This window comes from Acytostelium subglobosum (genome assembly GCF_000787575.1).
Source record: "Acytostelium subglobosum LB1 DNA, scaffold: scaffold5, whole genome shotgun sequence".
Classification (NCBI taxonomy): Eukaryota; Evosea; class Eumycetozoa; order Acytosteliales; family Acytosteliaceae; genus Acytostelium; species Acytostelium subglobosum.
This window is the reverse complement of record NW_012236527.1, coordinates 890,389-907,228: the sequence shown is the minus strand read 5'-3', so window position 1 is coordinate 907,228 and position 16,840 is coordinate 890,389. Positions and strand designations below refer to the sequence as shown.

General features: G+C 49.0%; 1 protein-coding gene across 1 annotated transcript; it reads right to left on the bottom strand.

Moving 5' to 3' along the window:
* Window positions 1–1,241: 1,241 nt before the first annotated feature.
* Window positions 1,242–15,831, bottom strand: SAMD00019534_031300 (hypothetical protein; the record flags this gene model as incomplete). Its single annotated transcript, XM_012901263.1, has 2 exons — window positions 1,242–15,649; window positions 15,723–15,831. The coding sequence occupies 2 exons, from the start codon at window positions 15,829–15,831 to the stop codon at window positions 1,242–1,244; spliced, it is 14,517 nt and encodes a 4,838-aa protein (XP_012756717.1).
* Window positions 15,832–16,840: the final 1,009 nt, after the last annotated feature.

Sequence of the window (16,840 nt, the reverse complement as noted above, 5' to 3'; positions counted from 1 at the left end):
TTATTAAACAATATTAAATGATTAAAAATAGGAATGATCGTTCAAGTTGAACTTAAACATGGAGAATGTTGATAAGGTATCTCATATCTTGAATTATATCGTCTACTGATAGTCTGGAATTTGTTGATCTCAATATCTTTGCTTCCATCTTCAATAGATCAATGGATATTGATATCTCTTTAACAAAGTTGAAACCATTGCAGACTCTCTTGATATTGTTTGATCCAAGAATAAGGTTAACTATAGGGGTAATGAGTGATTGTTCCACCAATTTGATCTCTGATGTGATAATGGTTATTCTTGTTGTAGATTCCAGGAAAACTAGAATGATTGCTGATAGTGACTCGACTCTTGAGGCCTTCTCAAATATCATTGTTGTCATTATCCCGTTCTACTCCATTTGTATCTGAGAGACCTGGAGTATCCATGAACTCATAGGTGTGACCATCCTTTGTGAATGTATACTCAGAGCAAATATGTTTGACTTCTGGAACGTTGATTCAATAGTTGTCGGCAAAGTGAAGGTTTGTTACTAAGAAACGGAACTGGTCTCTGGTTATAATTCTTGCCACTGATGGAAGGAAACAATCACCATCCTCCCAATAGTCCTCATACTTGGGTATTTCAACAACTCCCATTGTGATGACCGCAGCAAACATTTTGAATATTATCATTTGTTGATTGGATGTCCAAAGAACAATTTCTCCAACTGCTCTCTCTGCCCATTTGATGAATATAAATATTGGTTTGGTCGACAATGAGTTGGACTATCTCGTGGTCAAAGAATTGTTCGAACACCGGCAAATTGGTGTATGCTCCTCGATGATTCACCTCTTCAACATGGTATCGCCCCAGACCCAACCTGGGCTTTTGGTCAGTCCATTCTTTCAAAGAAATATCGGGCTGATCATCGAGTAGAATTGCCTTGATTGCTTCTTTAGTTAGACTACTTGATACTTTCTTCTTCTGTTTCTTTGCCTCTGCCAACAACTCAACTTTTAACATCCTAATATATCGTTCAATATCAGGATCTACAACAAATCATTGTTTGAATTAATAAACAATACTCCAAAATCAATCATTTTGATATAATAAATTACCATTCTGGTTGGCCTCATCATGGATACTAGGCGCCGCACTAATGCTGACGGCCATCTCTTCTTCTTCATCACTATATACAAGTTAATCTGGAGAGATTGTGTGTGTGTAAATGATTGGATTTATTTGGATAAGATTGGGGATTAGAGCTCCAAGTCCTTCATCATTGAGGATGTTGATATCGATATTCCTCTGTTGTTTGGCCTGACCACATTATTATTATTGATGTGGTTGTTGTTGTTGTTATTATTGCTATTGTTGATTGGAACAACTCTTTGGGGTTGAGTTGGCTTGGCAGTCTGTTCCACGACATTCTGTTTGAGGTATTTCCTGATGGCTGATATGGGGACGACCAATGCTTTCTCTTCAGCCTTTGATGATTGTATCTCCTTTGGTCCAAGTATCTCCACTGCCTCGCGTAGTACCACTCCAAAGTGTTTGGCAAATGTCTGGAATGGCTCTCGCTCAGACAACTCATCATGTTCGCCATTCTCACCAAAGATTGGAATTGTTGTCAAGTAGAGCTCAAGGGGTGCTTCTCCAAACTGTCTGCTAAGCTCTGCTGTGAAGTGATTGACACCTGCTGTTCGCAATGATGCCAGGATCGATGGGATCAATGGGTGGTACTTGGGCGTGCCAACAATAGTGCGCAATGTGGTTTGTATCTCCAACAGCGTGTCTTTGTCCACTGGTACATTGGCGGTGGCGTGTACATTGTTTGTCTTCCAACACAGACCCATCATGGCGGGGATGTGCTCCACGAGGAATGATTTACGAGCGGCTGGCAACTCAAACAAGATTTGACTTCCCTGTTTCTGGTCCTCGGTCAATGGCATGGCAATGTTGATCTCGGCCACAACCTTGCCCAATGGGACATCATCTCCACTTTGATGGACTAGCACTGCTCCACAGAATGAGTAGATCAACTCGGCTGCGTGTGGCACCTCGCTCAGGATACCCTTGAGTCCGCTGGTAAGTGTGGCGGGGAGTATGGTGAAGGCACGTCCACCTTCGTTGGCCAATCTCTCCTCGACCTTGCCAAAGAGCTCGAGAATGCCCTCAAGACCATAGTCATACTCTGGCAACTCTGGGGCGATGTAGGGGAGTGATGCAAGACGTGGAGCACCATACTTGCAGAGCTCCTCAATCACAAATAAGTCTTTGGATAGTCGCGGGTTGAATCCAGGCACGATGAACAGCTGATTGATTGTGTCGAGGATGGGTTGGACTTTGAAGTTAAGCAAGTCCTTGTCATCCAGTAGGTAAGGGCTACCTGCTATTCTTGGTGCTTGTGTGCCGTGGATGGCGATGTACAGATTGTTCTGGACCAGGGGCAGACCATCCCATCCATTGACCCTTGAGCAACCAGACCACAAACACATCGATAATATACCAATGCCTTTGAGCTGTGGGAGGAAGCATTCCAGGGCAACAGAGTCTTGTATCTTGTTGTCGACCATGTGTCCGTACAAAGCTTGAATGTTGTCTTTGCATTGCCAGTTGGTGATATTCTTGAGGACGGCAGAGAGGTCTGCTGAGAATGACTTGTACGATGGCTCAAGTCCCGAATTCTTGACCAGTTTGATGAATGAGCCTTCTGTGGCGGCATGGGCTCTCGTCACACCAGCCTTGCGAGCGGCATCCTGTAGACGCCCAAGGAACTTGATGACCCTCCTCTGTCTGTTGATCGACTTGTTCGTGATGCTGCTCTCCTTGTCCCTGAGCAGGTTGAGTATCGGGTAGGTATCATAGTTGGCCTTCATTGTCTCCATGATCTGATGATCAGTGATCAAAGTTCGTTGAAGTGCCAAAAGTGAGAGCTGAGCCTGCTGAAGAGTCATGCCACTTCCGGCTCCTGTCAAATGCTCCTCAGTGAGCTGGAGTTCGCTCAAGATACCGGTTTGGCCTGCACGGCACTCATTAACCAGATCCTGGAGCATCTGAGCCGGGCTCATTCCACAGACCTCAATCACCTTGTTTTGAATGCCATTCCTGCTGACGATGGGCATGTTGGCGGCCCGCAACTTCCAGAGCACTGCCTGGATGTAGCTGTATGTGCTTGTGACTGTCGCTGCTGTTGGGAATACTACATCCTTGATCTTGGCAATAAGTTGGGTGAGCTCGAGGACTAGGTTGGGCAGTGTATCAGTCTCATCGTTGTTGTTCACGAGTCTGTGCCAGATCTTTGAGACAGAGATGAGGAGGTCCATTATCAGTCCACACACAGCTGGTACATCTCGGTTGTTGGTCGCATTGGCCTGCTGGACAACAATGATGTGCTGTGGCATCACCCCAAAGAGGTTGTCCTTGAGTGTGTTGGGCAACTCTGCCTCAACCAGAGGACGGATATCAGCAGGCAGCACAAGTATGTATTCTTTGATTCTCTTTGTGGCCATCGCACCAAATCCTCGTTTGAACTGATCATATGTTCCAAAGTAGCTGCCATGTTCTTTGAGTACATGGGCATGGGCATCTGCGCCACAGTCGGCAAGGCAGTGACCACAGAAGGCAGCGCGGCAATTATCGTTACAGGTGATGGCAAAGCAGCCAGTCCAGTCGACAAACACGTGTCCTCGAGGACACCTGGGGTTGAGCAGTTCCCCGATGGCCCTGCTGTGTCTGACCACTGCCGCCTTATTCTCCATCATCTTCAGAACGAGGTCCTTGTAAAAAATGAATGGCTTGGAGCCGAGGAGCAGCGACACGAACACTGAAGTGATGATCTCGCGTAGGTCTGAGCTCTGATCAAACGCTCTGGTGTTGGACAGTGTTGTGAGTGCGAGATTGGCTTCCTTGGGGATGAGCGAGGACACTGTTGGGTAGATATCGGCCATGAAGTTGGCAATCTGTTGAGGCTCAACCTTGGCACAGAATGATGCAATAGATGCGATACGGCCATCAACCGGCAGTGCTGTGAAGTTTGCTACCTTGTCGTTTGTCTTTGAGACGGCATACTCTACGAGCGCGGTGATTGAATGGGTGAAGCCGGGGAACACGGCGAGTGGTGACACCTTTTGCAATGCACGGGCTACATCATTGACGACAGGGTGCTTCGACAGACTTGCTGGGAACTTGGACTGCTTGAGGTTGATGATGGACTTGTCCATGTCAACTGTGCCACTGCTGCTGTACGATCGCAGGACAAACAGTGCCATCTCTCTTGTGAGTTGATTGTCATTGCCAATTAATTGTTGAATGAATGGATGGTAGGTGATGGCGGCTGCCTCATTGTCCATGTCAATGATGTCCAAGAGGATGGCCACAACAGTGTTGACTCGGATGAAGTAGCACAAGGGACTGTTTCCGGCAAACTTCTTGACATACTCGTCGTTAAGCACGGTGTCTTTGAGTATGCCCTCAGAGAAGATGATCTCAATGAGACAGTGAGCCAGGAGGGTGTAGAGTTGAAGGGACACATTCATCAATTGAGAGAGCGCGCCAAAGAGTGGGGTGGAGGCAGGGTCAGCATGTGCCATGATCAGGATGAGTGCACGACGAAGAAGGAAGGCCAGTCCACACTTGGTGTCCTCATGCTGGACCATCAACTGAGAGAGGTTGTCCACGCCAGAGAGTGATTGGATGATGCTGGCAATGTGGTCAAGGTCTACTTCTTGATCGTTGTTATCGTTGGCGAACAACTCAAACAGGAAGTACTTGATGTATGATTGACTGTCGGGCGTGAAGAGGGAGACAATACCCTTGACCTGGTCAGCCTCGAATATGTCTTGAAGCTCGACGAATGTCTTGCGATGTCGTTTGAGTTGTGACTGATCCACTGCTGCATCGGCCATAGCAATGGCACGAATGATCCTCCAGTTGATAGAGTCGTCGGCACGGGTGACCTGGTTGACGAGGTCGATCATGTTCAGTGGGATGATTCCATCGATGTGAGTGAGAGTGATGATGTCCTGAACAGAGCGACCAGCAAACTTGTCCTTGGCGACCTTCGAGAATGATTGCGTGCCAAGCTTGATCACAGAGTTGAACCATTCCAGGTGATCAATGATGAATCGATGGAACTCAAGAATGGAGTCGAATGCATTGGGATTGCCACCGAGCTGCACCAAGATCCTCTTGACAAGGTCGACGTTGGCGAGTGGCACTGACGTGCCATTGGCGATCACATCATCAATGTACTCATTCAATGACTTCTTGGATAGTTGATCGAGATGTGCTACGCGGATGAATGATTCGACCGAGTCCATGTTGTCGCCCACAAGTGAGAGATTGAAGAGGTGGACAAAGACGATGGGCGAGAGTGGGAACTGGACCTCTGTCAGCTGTCCCACGACATGTCGCGAGGTCACTGGGAAAAGGAAGTAGCCTTTGGACGACTCTAGATTGCCTCGAGACATTGTGAGTGGCATGAGTGACAGGCAGTCATCGACGTTGCATCGGGGGAAGATCTCGGGGCAGTCCATCAAGTTGATGAGGATTTCGCACGATTCAATCGAGTTGAGCAACTGTAGCGATCGGAACTGAGTGATCACCGAGAAGATGTGATGGAGCACACCAATGACGAATGGGCCGAGGAAGTCCAAGTAAATGGAGCGGAGCGAGTCGGACGAGTACCTGGCTTTCTGGAAGGCCAGCGTAGTCCATCGTTCAATCGTGATATCTGCTTGGCGAACATGATTAAGCAGGAGCTCGATGATCTTGTCTCGGAAGCTGGATGGGTGAGCGAGGATGTTGCTGATCATCTCGAAGCTCTGCGTGACAATGGTGGCCGAGCCCATTGACTGGCACAATGTGGTGAGGTTGTCTGGAAGCAGGGCCAAGGCCATGATCAACTCTGGCTTGAGTATCTCATGCAACAGCTTGTCTTGCTCGAGTTGATTGAGCAGTGATGCCTTTACATCGTGTGCCGCGTCAATGGGTCGTGGCACGATCTCATCCACAAACATCTGGCACCACGCGGTATCGAACACCATAGAGAACTGAGCCTGGGGCTGGGACTGTGTCTGTGAGGCTGTTCCAGCAAGCTCATCAGCAACGACCACAATCAACACGGCGTGTTGGTGTTTGTGGAGCGACTCTGAGGACACTGCATACATGAATGAGTCGAGTTGGATTGATTGAGATGATGACGTGGTGTCCAAGAGGAAGACGGCCATGGCGCTGTGCTCGGTGACGTCGGCACGCTTGAGAGTGGACAGTGCCGAGGACACATCGACACTGGTGGTTTGATTGAGGATGGTCACCTGGGGTATGGCCAAGACAACCTTTCTCTTGTCAATCTTGAAGAGCATTGTGTTGAGCGTCTGGAACAGAGACTGCTCCTTGAGCTGGATCTGCTCAGTAATGAGCATGAGGTGTTGCTGTGGCAGGACCTCATCGGCCATGATCTTAACGGCCAGTGTCTCGAATGATTGATCGCCAACGTTCATCTTCCACATGTCCTTCCAGCGATTGAGTGGCACGTTGATGTTGTCGCCAGCAAGCCCCTCAACCAACTTTAGTGAGAGGCGTCGAAGGTTCTTGCGTGAGAAGCAGTAGCACAAACGGCTAACAACCTCGTCATGTGTGGTGTAGGTGTACATCGCCGAGTCCAACGATTGCTCGTTCAATCCTGGAATGAGGAAGTCCAAGAGATTGATCACCTGGTTGTCTCCCAGGGCAATCTTGCTCTGGTGCATGATCTCCGATCGGGTCTTGTTCTGTTGGGGGTTGAGGGCACTGGCGAATGTGAGCACAGTCTTGGAGAATCGATTGATCATCGGTGGGAGCACACTGGACTTGAGCTCCTCCTGATCCTCGAGAATGATGCAGCGGAAGTTGGGATCGACAAACACTGACTGAGTAACACCAGCCATAGACAGCATGGTCTTGTGAAGGTTGTCGGCTTCCAGTCCACTGGTGTCCTTGGTGTAGTGGACGTTAAGCGCGTCGAGCATAGACTCGTAGAGATGTCTGCTCTTGACCAAGATCAGGGTCTTGCCCTCCTTCATGCATCCCTTGATCTGCATCATCTGTTGGACGATCTCTGACGTGGTCGTGGCTTGATCCTTGGATGACGAACACTGGAAGATCACGGTGCATTGCTCCTTCTTTACCAGGCCCATGGAGAAGAGCAAGAGTAGGGCTGCATTGGCCTTGGTGAAGATCATGACGTGGCGCGATGCTTTCTCGCGCAAGGAGTAGGCAATGACCTCGGGTGCGCGAACAGCCATACTGTCTTCGTCAAAGTATTGGCAATAGTGCTGTCCATGATGGATCTTCACGTTGCCAACGGCAGCCAGGAACATGTCTGCGAGTACTTTGAGCGTGAGCTCGCTGTCTGGGTTGTTGGTCTGCCACACCAGTGCCTTGCGATACATCTTCATCTTTGCGCAACAGTCACACAGTCTGATGGGATCGCTTTGATCGCTCTCGTGCCACTCCCATCGTGCGTTCACATGTTCATTGAGTTGGAATGGTGATTGCATGCTGTCGGCCAACACAGCCTCGCTCTTGGCATCGGGGAATCCTCGAAGATTGATCATGACCGCCCAGCGAGTAATATGTGAGTTGACCTCGGATCGTGTTGCGGTACGCAACTGGCTCATCTCGAGCTTCTTCTCCAATGGCACGGCCAGGGTACGAATGGTGCTGATCACAGCGTAGAAGTCACGCATACCGTAGTACCAGGTGTAGTTCTCATTGGTGAGAATGTTGTTGGAGAAAGCCAACGAAAAGTTCTTGATCCATTCGCCAACGTGGTTCTCGCCAAGGTCGCGAAGGATAGCTGTGGCTGTGATGGCCAGGTCACCCAAGGGCGGGTTGCCTCGGTAGACAACACGTCCTCGACCCATCTTGGACGCGTCCAATCTGTAGTTGGAGATACCAATGATGGGCAGTTTGATGCGGCGACCATCCACCTCGATACCATTGTCGATCATGTCGTGAAGTGACATGAGGGGGTTGTGCTCTGAGCCAATGGTTGCGCCAACTTCCTCCAGAACGATACTGTTGATTCTGCGCACGGTGGTGTTTGGTATCTTGTCGGCGGCGATCTGAGCGCGTGCAGCACGCAGGGCATTGGCGCGGATGTGGTGCGCTGTGGTGTGGGGCGAGCACTGAATCACGTGAATCTGGATGACGATACACAACATGCCGATGAATGTGCCATCACGTCTGTGTGAGTCGGTGGCGCGGATCAACAATTCGAGCGAGCGCGACTTTGTTGAGCCTGGGCGTCCAACAATGAACAGTGGAGACTTGGTCATAACAGAGCACAGCAGGGCAAAGGTGTTCTCCTTGAGAGCTTGGTTCATCGCGATGCCGCTGTCGTTGTCAAGGTCGCCAACGATGTATGTTGCAAGCTCGTTGAATGAGACATACAGCTCGCACTGGTCATACGATGGGCAAAGGTTTGCGGACTCTGGGCTCGCCATGAACAAGGGGTTTATGTCATTGAACCTGGAGCGAATGCTGTGCCAATGTGTCTGGATGCGCACTAGATAATTGAGTCGACGAGGCGAGTCAAGACGCAGACAGTACGTGTTGATAAGCGAGACGTGCACGGCATTGGTGAGGAAGCGGAAGTAGGGGAGTGATTGATTGAGGTGTTCGCGTTGTAGCTGTGATCGCGCCTCACACCAGAACTCAACGAATATGACTACTACCAGCTCGCACATCTTGCGCATGTCACGCAGTGAGACGACACTGATCTCGTCGAGGTAGACGTCGTGGCGAATGAATTTCTGCGACTCGACAAGTAGCTCCACCATGATGGTGCGGAACTTCTTCCAGTATGCTTGGCCTTCAGTGCCATCGCCTGCGGTCTTGAAGTCGTTGCGCAGACCCGTCACGTCTTGCAGGTGTTGAATGAGCCAGTGCACCATGCTGGAGGCGACGAGCAACTCGTCTGAAATGTTATCGCGCCATTTGATCAACAAGTTGGTGTCCATCACATCCTCAATCTCTTTGAATGGCGACAAGGTAGTTGAGGCGCTTCCCCAGTCCCATGTAATGGAGCACAGCGTCTCGGGAGCCCTGTGCACTTGGTACACAAGTTTGATGTCTTTCTTCTTGGTCTGCTGGAGTACGCTATTGCCACCAGATTTGATGTTCTGCTGCTGGTACTTGAGGAAGTCCAGTCCACCAACATCCATGTCCGCGATGGTCTTCTGCTGCTGGGCAGTCCTCTCCTTCCATGGGTTGAGGATGGTGACAAACACGATGTTCTGGGGGATACGCACGCCAAAACACACATGGTCCACCTGCATGTCCTTAGCAATCCAGAGCGATGCGGTTGTGTTGACCTCATCCATGGCAACTACAAACTGTCGGTGGGGATGTCTCTGAGCGCGCTCAATGATTGGCGACATCATGCTATAGAAGTTCTCCTCGGAGATACCCTCTTGGACATTAATGATATGGAAGTCCTTGCCAGTGATCCTGGACAAGAAGGCGAGTGATTCTGTCTTGCCACATCCTGTCTCGCCCATAATACATATTGGCATGCCAGCAATCAATCTTGTCTGGACGGCGAGCAAACGAAGTATATTGTCGGCGGTGAGCGTGTACTTTGGCTTGTCATTGCTAGATCCAAACAGACTGTTGATGTATTCGGTGCCCTTGGCGATGAACTCAGTACATGTGATCATCCTTGTGTTGAGGTCCATCATGCCATTGGCCGTGAGCAGGTCAATAGCGTTGACCAACGAGTCAGATGTCTCGATCTGATCAAGCTTGTGTGTGCCATGTCCTGTCATTGAGTTGATCGCCTGGAGAACAGACATGACTCCCGTTTCTGAACAGCCAAGTACCTCGAGCAACCTTGTCAAGAGTGGGTTGTTGTGGTCGGCTGAGAAGGTGAGGTCACTCAACTTGGAGCACAACTTTTGCAGCTGAGCCCTGTTCATTGGTTGCAAAGAGCCCTCGCACACGATCCACTGTAGGAACAGCTCGTTCTCCGAAGTCTGTGGTCGCTCGCGCTGGATGATGTACTCGAGTGGCGAGAAGCCAGCGACCGAGGTGACGTGGTAGCCAGTTGGTGTGACGACCATGAATGGGGTATCGCGCCATGATTCAAACTTCTTCATGTTGTTGCATCGGCGGACGTCATCGAGTGGACGCGTCGAATCGTATGGCTCCATCGAGGGCAACGCCAAGTTGTATGTGCAGTATAGGATCATGCACGCATAGTGATAGGCCAGCTTCTTGTAGTCTTGTTCGGCATCCTCCATATCGGGGAAGTCCCAATAGACACCATAGGCATGATAGAAGTTCTCAAGCAGTGGGATCACGAACCAGTAATACCTGCGCAGGAACATGGTGTTGGACACTTGCGGGATATCCAATTTGTTCATACAGTTGAAGCACAATGCTGATGAGCACTTGGCGCAGTGGGCGTAGCCAGGTTCTGGGTCGGGGACGACCTTACACTTGGTGCACGCCAGTGATCCCGGAGAGGCGAATGTGATGGCCATCAAATGACCGGCCTGACAGTAGTTCTTGTGGGCAATGGCTGAGACCATCTGATATAGCTTGTCACTGTTGGGCAGGGCAAGAGAGGCCACCTCACTCCTCTGTGGCAGGGTCTTGATGCCTCTCTCGAGAGCGTTGAAAACAGCCACAAGCATCTGCGTGCCCAGATGGTGAGTGTCCTGTTCACGGAAGCTGTATAGAATGTTAGAATCATCGCTGATCTGTGGCATGGGTTTGGTGGAGGTGATGCCATGTTGCAGTGGGAGGTCTCTGAAGTACTGGCAGATGGGTATGCGCTTCCTCTCGTCTGGGAGTCCAGTGTTGGATAGCTCAATCACAATGGTGTTCTTCTCATGAAGTGGGAATGTGTAGCCAGTGCTGTCGCGCCAGCTTGCCATGAGCAGGTATTGGAAGAGGAATAGGTTGGCCTCGCTGGCATTGACTAGATGTCCAATGTTCAAATGCAACACAATGCCACGATCGGATGTGATGGGATGGGCTTCGAGCAGTCGTCGCAGTATAACATTCATCGGTGTCATGTCGATTGAGAACTGCGCCTGTCGCATTGGCAAACCTTTGTTGTCGAGTTTGCCAGCGACGAATGCACGTATGGCTGAGGTGGTCTTGCCTCCCGCACAAGATGGTGAGTGAACGACATGTATGTTGAGCGCGCTGGCCATGGGGGTGATGAGGTTGGCCAGTGCAGTACATGTGTCGGCCTTGATCTCCGTCTCATTCCTGACCAAGATGGTGGAGATGTATGATGATTGCTGGATACCCTTGGTCACAAAGAAGAGCTTGGGATGGTCGGGTGGCATATGCTCGGCCACCATGAACAACTTCTGGATGCATCGATTCTGCGTGGCGTAGGACAAGTCCTCGACCTTGACCAGCCAGAAGGTCGAGTTCCTTGTGTTTGTGATCTTGTTGAACAGGGCCCATCTGTCGAGGAAGTCCTCAATGTCCACGACTGTCGTCTGCGACGTGCAGAACAGTACCTCGATTGGGCATGGCAGACGCTTGTGCATGGCAATGTGGTTGCCAAAGACCACCTCCTCGAGTGTGTGCTCATCCGAGACGACACGCACTAGTTGGTAATGGTTCTTGATGTCGGTCAGAGGAGTGTAGCTGGGCAGGACGGCCATTTGGGGCGACTTGTAGGCCAACTTGCCAAAGTTGAAGAACTTCTCGAGGCAGGTCGACAGCAATCGATTTAGTTCCGATGCCTTGTTCACATTCTTTGCTTGATTGAACAGGATGTCGATTGACCCTCTCATGTTTGTTGGACTGCAACCGACTGATTGCAACACACTGAACAGGTCATCCAAGTTCTGAGTGCGCAGTGCCGTCAGACAGGCCACAAGCTGTGAACGGGTGAGAAGTGAGAGGATAGGGTGCGCCTCTCTAAACTCTTCAAAGTGCTTGGTCCAACGCTCGAGCACAGTGGACTGCTCGTGGATACACTCGGTCAACTGAAGCATCCTCAGACCACAGTCCACATTGAATGTCTTCACTTGATAGTCAGGATGGCCGGCATCACATATCTTCTTGATGACCTCGGCCAGCTGGAAGCAGTTGTCAAACATCATGTTGAACCTTGTAACGTAGCGCTCACGATCCTCTGGCTTGGCGATGTTGTCGGGCAGTGGCGCGTCCACGTCCACAACGGGCTGTCCCTTGATTGTCACGCCACTGGTGAGCAGTAGTTGTGATGGCAGCGCCTCCAACTCCTCGGGATGGACCACGACCAGCTCATTGCGAGTGCCGTCGGTGTAGCTGGCAGACACAATCACCCTTTGATAGCGAACATCAATCTTGAACTCACCATTCATCATGATGTTCTTGACGATGGCCATTGTTTGCCGATCCTCTGACTCGCTCTGCAGTGACTCTTGTACGATTTGGATGCCTGCGCGCTTGAGTACTCCGTGCAGGCCTGCCAGCGGGATGACAGATCCTCCACACTCTCTGAAGAAGGCGATCAGCTCGTCGATGCTGGTGGGGAAGGGCGGACGCACCTTGATCTTGGCATATACTGGGTGATGGAGGATGGAGTTACGTTCACAGAGTAGACGCAACATGTGTAGAATGTCGTGGGTCTCCTCACGGATGTCAGATGATTGACGGTTGTCAATGCGAGAGTTGAGCGAAGCGATGTCCTTGTACACGGAGAGCACCTTGTTGAGGTCGTGCTGGACCATCACTGAATGGAACAGTGACAGGAATCCCTGGATCACATTGGCCAGCGCGGGATGATTATTGATCAACTTGTTGTAGACACTCTCCACCTCATTGCACTTTGTGATCATTTGATTGTTTGTGTCGCCAAGGATAGTACAGAACTCTGTGACGACCGACGAGTCCATTCCAAGATTGGTAAGCAAGAGTTGGAGCCCAACAATGTCTTCGATCATTGTCAGCGCGGTTATGCAGCTGTGAACCTTCTTGGAGACGATTTGTCGCTCAAGGGTGGTACCACTTGGATGTAGTAGTTTGTATAGGTCCAACTCTTGATTGATGATGGTCTCGATGTCCTCCTTCAAAGCCTTACGATTGAACTCCATCTCCTTCCTCACCTCGGCCTCCTTCATCTTGATGATCTTGTTACGGAACATTGTCGTGCCGTTGTCAATGTTGTTCTTGAATAGGGTGGCGATGGAGGCCACCATCAACTCGCCACTGCCCACCTGCTCGATCAACTCGCGCCACTTGCCAAAGTAGAGGTCAAAGAACATGACCACACGGTCTGTGAAGTCAACGTCAGTGCTCCTCGCCAACATATCTCTGCCAATCGACTCGTCGTGCCAGAGGTGCTGGAAGAAGGCTGAGTTGCCCAGTTGCTTGAGGCGGTCGGATACCATCCTGAAGTTGGGATGGCTCTGGGGCTCGTACCACTCACATACCATCGTTAGCATCATGGTCCTGTGCTTGTCGGCGTAGACCTTGTGCATCTCTTTGGCCTGTCCCTCAAACTGTGGACAGCTCTGCAGGATGGTGAATGCCTCCAGGAAGCTCAACCACTGGCCATTGATCTTCTTGGCATGTTGTATAAGCTTTTTGGCAGACACACTTAGTGGCTCCTCCAACTCTAGCAACAATGAAACTAGCTCCATGTTGTGCTCGGTGAGGAACTGAAGGCCGTCGCCAAACATTTGCTTGGAGTTGATGCGTTCGGCCAGCATGGCAGCGTCGCTCACGAGTTGGTCCATGCGCTTCTTTGCCACACCATTAATGTCAGAGTATGCACGATCAAACTGTTGCTGCACGCCCTGGATTGTGATGTAGTAGTAGAGGTCACTTTCGCGGGTTTCGGAAGGCGCGCAGACCAACTTGAGGAAGCTACTGCGTCGCTGTAGCTGGGTGACTGGATTCTCATTTTTGATGATGTCGATCAGACGCTCAAAGCACAGTTCATACAGCTCAATGACCAGGGCATCAGTGCGCTTCTCGGTCACAGCCAACAGGTCATCTGTGGTGCTTAGCAAGTACTCCTTTGACATTTTCCCATAGATAGTCTTGAGTGAGTCCCTCTCCATGGTGAAGAGTAGTGTGCCACGCTTGTACTTGTTGACCAGCAGCTTGAGTCTTGTGCCTAGGGTCCTGTCGATGGCTTCGGGCAAGTACTGCATGAACTGACGGGTGAATGGGCCATTCTCCTCAAACATCAGAGCAATGTTGATCATGCCATTGACAAACTGCTCATTCGAGTTGCCTGCCTGTCTCTTCACACGGTCCTTGACCTGCTCGAGTAGGTGACTGTCCCAGAGCGACATCTTGGCGTTGACATTGTTGTTATTGTTGTTGTTGTTGTTGTTGTTCGCGTTGGCGATGGCTTTGGCGTGGTCGAGCACAGCTTGAAGCAGAGGCAACACCTCCTTTTGGTTGTTGACATCATTGCCCTCGTTTGTGCGGAAGCGGTCGCCGAGGAGTGAGAATGGGATTGAGTCCTTTGACGCGATGTTTGGCTGAAGTTTGAGACATTGGAGCCACTCTTCAAGGTACTCTTCGCGCTTCATTCTGTTGAGGCATGTCTTGTAGTCTGGGAGACGGGGGCCAAAGAACTGAGGGATGACGTTGGTCATTGACATGCTATTGGCCATCGCTACGGATGTAATGAACATAGTCGGGTCCAACGATGCGTACACCTTCCAGTCCGTGATGCTATTGATCAGCTCCAACTCGTCCTGGGTCAGCTTGCCATTGGATACCTCTCTGTAGTTGTTCAGCGAGTCGGTCGTGTTCTGCTGGTTGAACGAGTAGGCGAATGCTGACACCAGGTTGAAGTAGCGCCAGATGTTACCGTTGGTCTTCACCACCAAGCCACACTCCTTTGCCTCTTGGATGTATTTTGGGTTGCGCTGCAGTGCTGGCAATGACTTCTTAATGATATCAAGACTGATGAACTTGTTGTCCAACTTGATGCAATGTCTAAAGTCATAGTGGTCGGCAATACGACAGAGTATGATGGCAAAGGGGAGGATGTTCTCACTGGGCACGAACGGATCTTTCTCCAAATGTTCGAGTATCCTTCTCAGCACCAGATTGTAGAACATCCTGCTTCCAGTCTTGAGCTTGTCAAACATGAATCTTGTCTCACGCTCAAACACTTGGGGCTCGGGACAGGCTCCAGCCAGGAATCGGGCCACATCCTCGAATTGCACGGCGGACTCCACATCGACCTTGGTGTGCCACACGCGACCATTAAACATTTCATTGTTGATGTCAACATAGAGCATGCCCTCCTTCATGTGTCTGCCCTCAATCTCTCTGAACTTGGGTCTGCCAAGAGAAGTCTTCTCTTGGACATCGGCCATCTTGACGCAGAACTGGAAGTCTTTGTTCTCCTCTGCCATCAAAGTGGCGTACAGTCCATTGTATAGAATGGAGCTTGGGATCATATGGCCATCAACATAGATTGCTGGGAGGAACTTCAACTTCTCCATCGCAACAAAGTAGATATATATCCTCAAGTTGATGTTTATAACATTTGTTTGAGGTACATTGTTGTTGTTGTTATTGTTGTTGTTGTTGTTGTTTTTGTTGTTATTGTTGTTATTGTTGTTATTGTTGTTATTGTTATTGTTGTTGTTATTATTGTTGTTATTGGGATCATTGTCAGGTTGTTGTGGAGGTTGTGGATCTGCAACACCAATGAATGATAAAGTTAGTCAATCAATCAATCAATCAATTGGATCCATTCCAATTGAACTTACCTTGATTGGGTTGGTCATCCAGCTCTGGGTCATTAAAGTTGACCTTTCTGCCGCCACCACTGGCTCCACCTCTTCCACCTTGTGTACCTCCTCGTCCTGCACTGCTCATGTTGGTATTATTCCAAACTATGTTATGGTATGTATGTTTGATTGAGTCAGTCTATATCAATCATCCTAATCATCATCATCATTTATCAAACTTACAATATTATTTTAAATAAACGAAGTAGAATAAGGATAAGTAGTAATAATAATAATAACTATTAATATCTGTTTGGTAATGAATATTGATAGATATATGTTTGTTGGAACAATAAACACCATGATATAAGGTTCCCCTCCATCTCATTGATTGTCTTGGTACTCTGGTGATCAAAGTGGAAGTGAGTGGAACTTGAATATTCACTTTGGTATGTCCTAGCGACAGGACCTTGACCAACACTTTTCTACTATTGGGCATGTTGGTTCTCATGGTGATATCCATCAAACGAACCATCCAAGTCGCTGATCGTTGTTTGGCAGTAGACATACATCATACTTTACTATAAAGCAACATTGTTAGTTATGTTATCTAACTTTGTTCAATCAAAGTTTAGTTCATTTATAACTTACTGCCTCAATCATTCCATTTAACTATCATACTAGTAGTAATAGTAATAAAAACAAAGAATAGTGATTGAACGTATACCTTGTAACATCACGTTGGGGTGCTTGCTTGTTCATTCATTGTTTGATCGTTCAATCTCGAAAAATTAAAAATAAAATATCTAATATGATGATTTTTTGATCAACCAAACCTTTGGTGATTGATTGAGAGGTGGGGCTGGTGACGTGTGATTGATCTATCATAATTCTCCATCACAACAAAATGTGAGGAGGTAAGGGTGTGATCGTTAAAAATAGTTTTGAGAGTTACATACAGATTTAAAGATAAAGATAAAGTTAAAGATAGAGATAGAGATAAACAAAGATATGAAGTTAACATACTCAATATACTTTTTAGTACTTGTATTCACAGTGATACTGTCTCGCAGCAGTATGGTGGATGGTTCAGCATGTTGTATTGGAATCACCAACTGTACGACAATTCCAATAAACGACAACACTACATATTATGT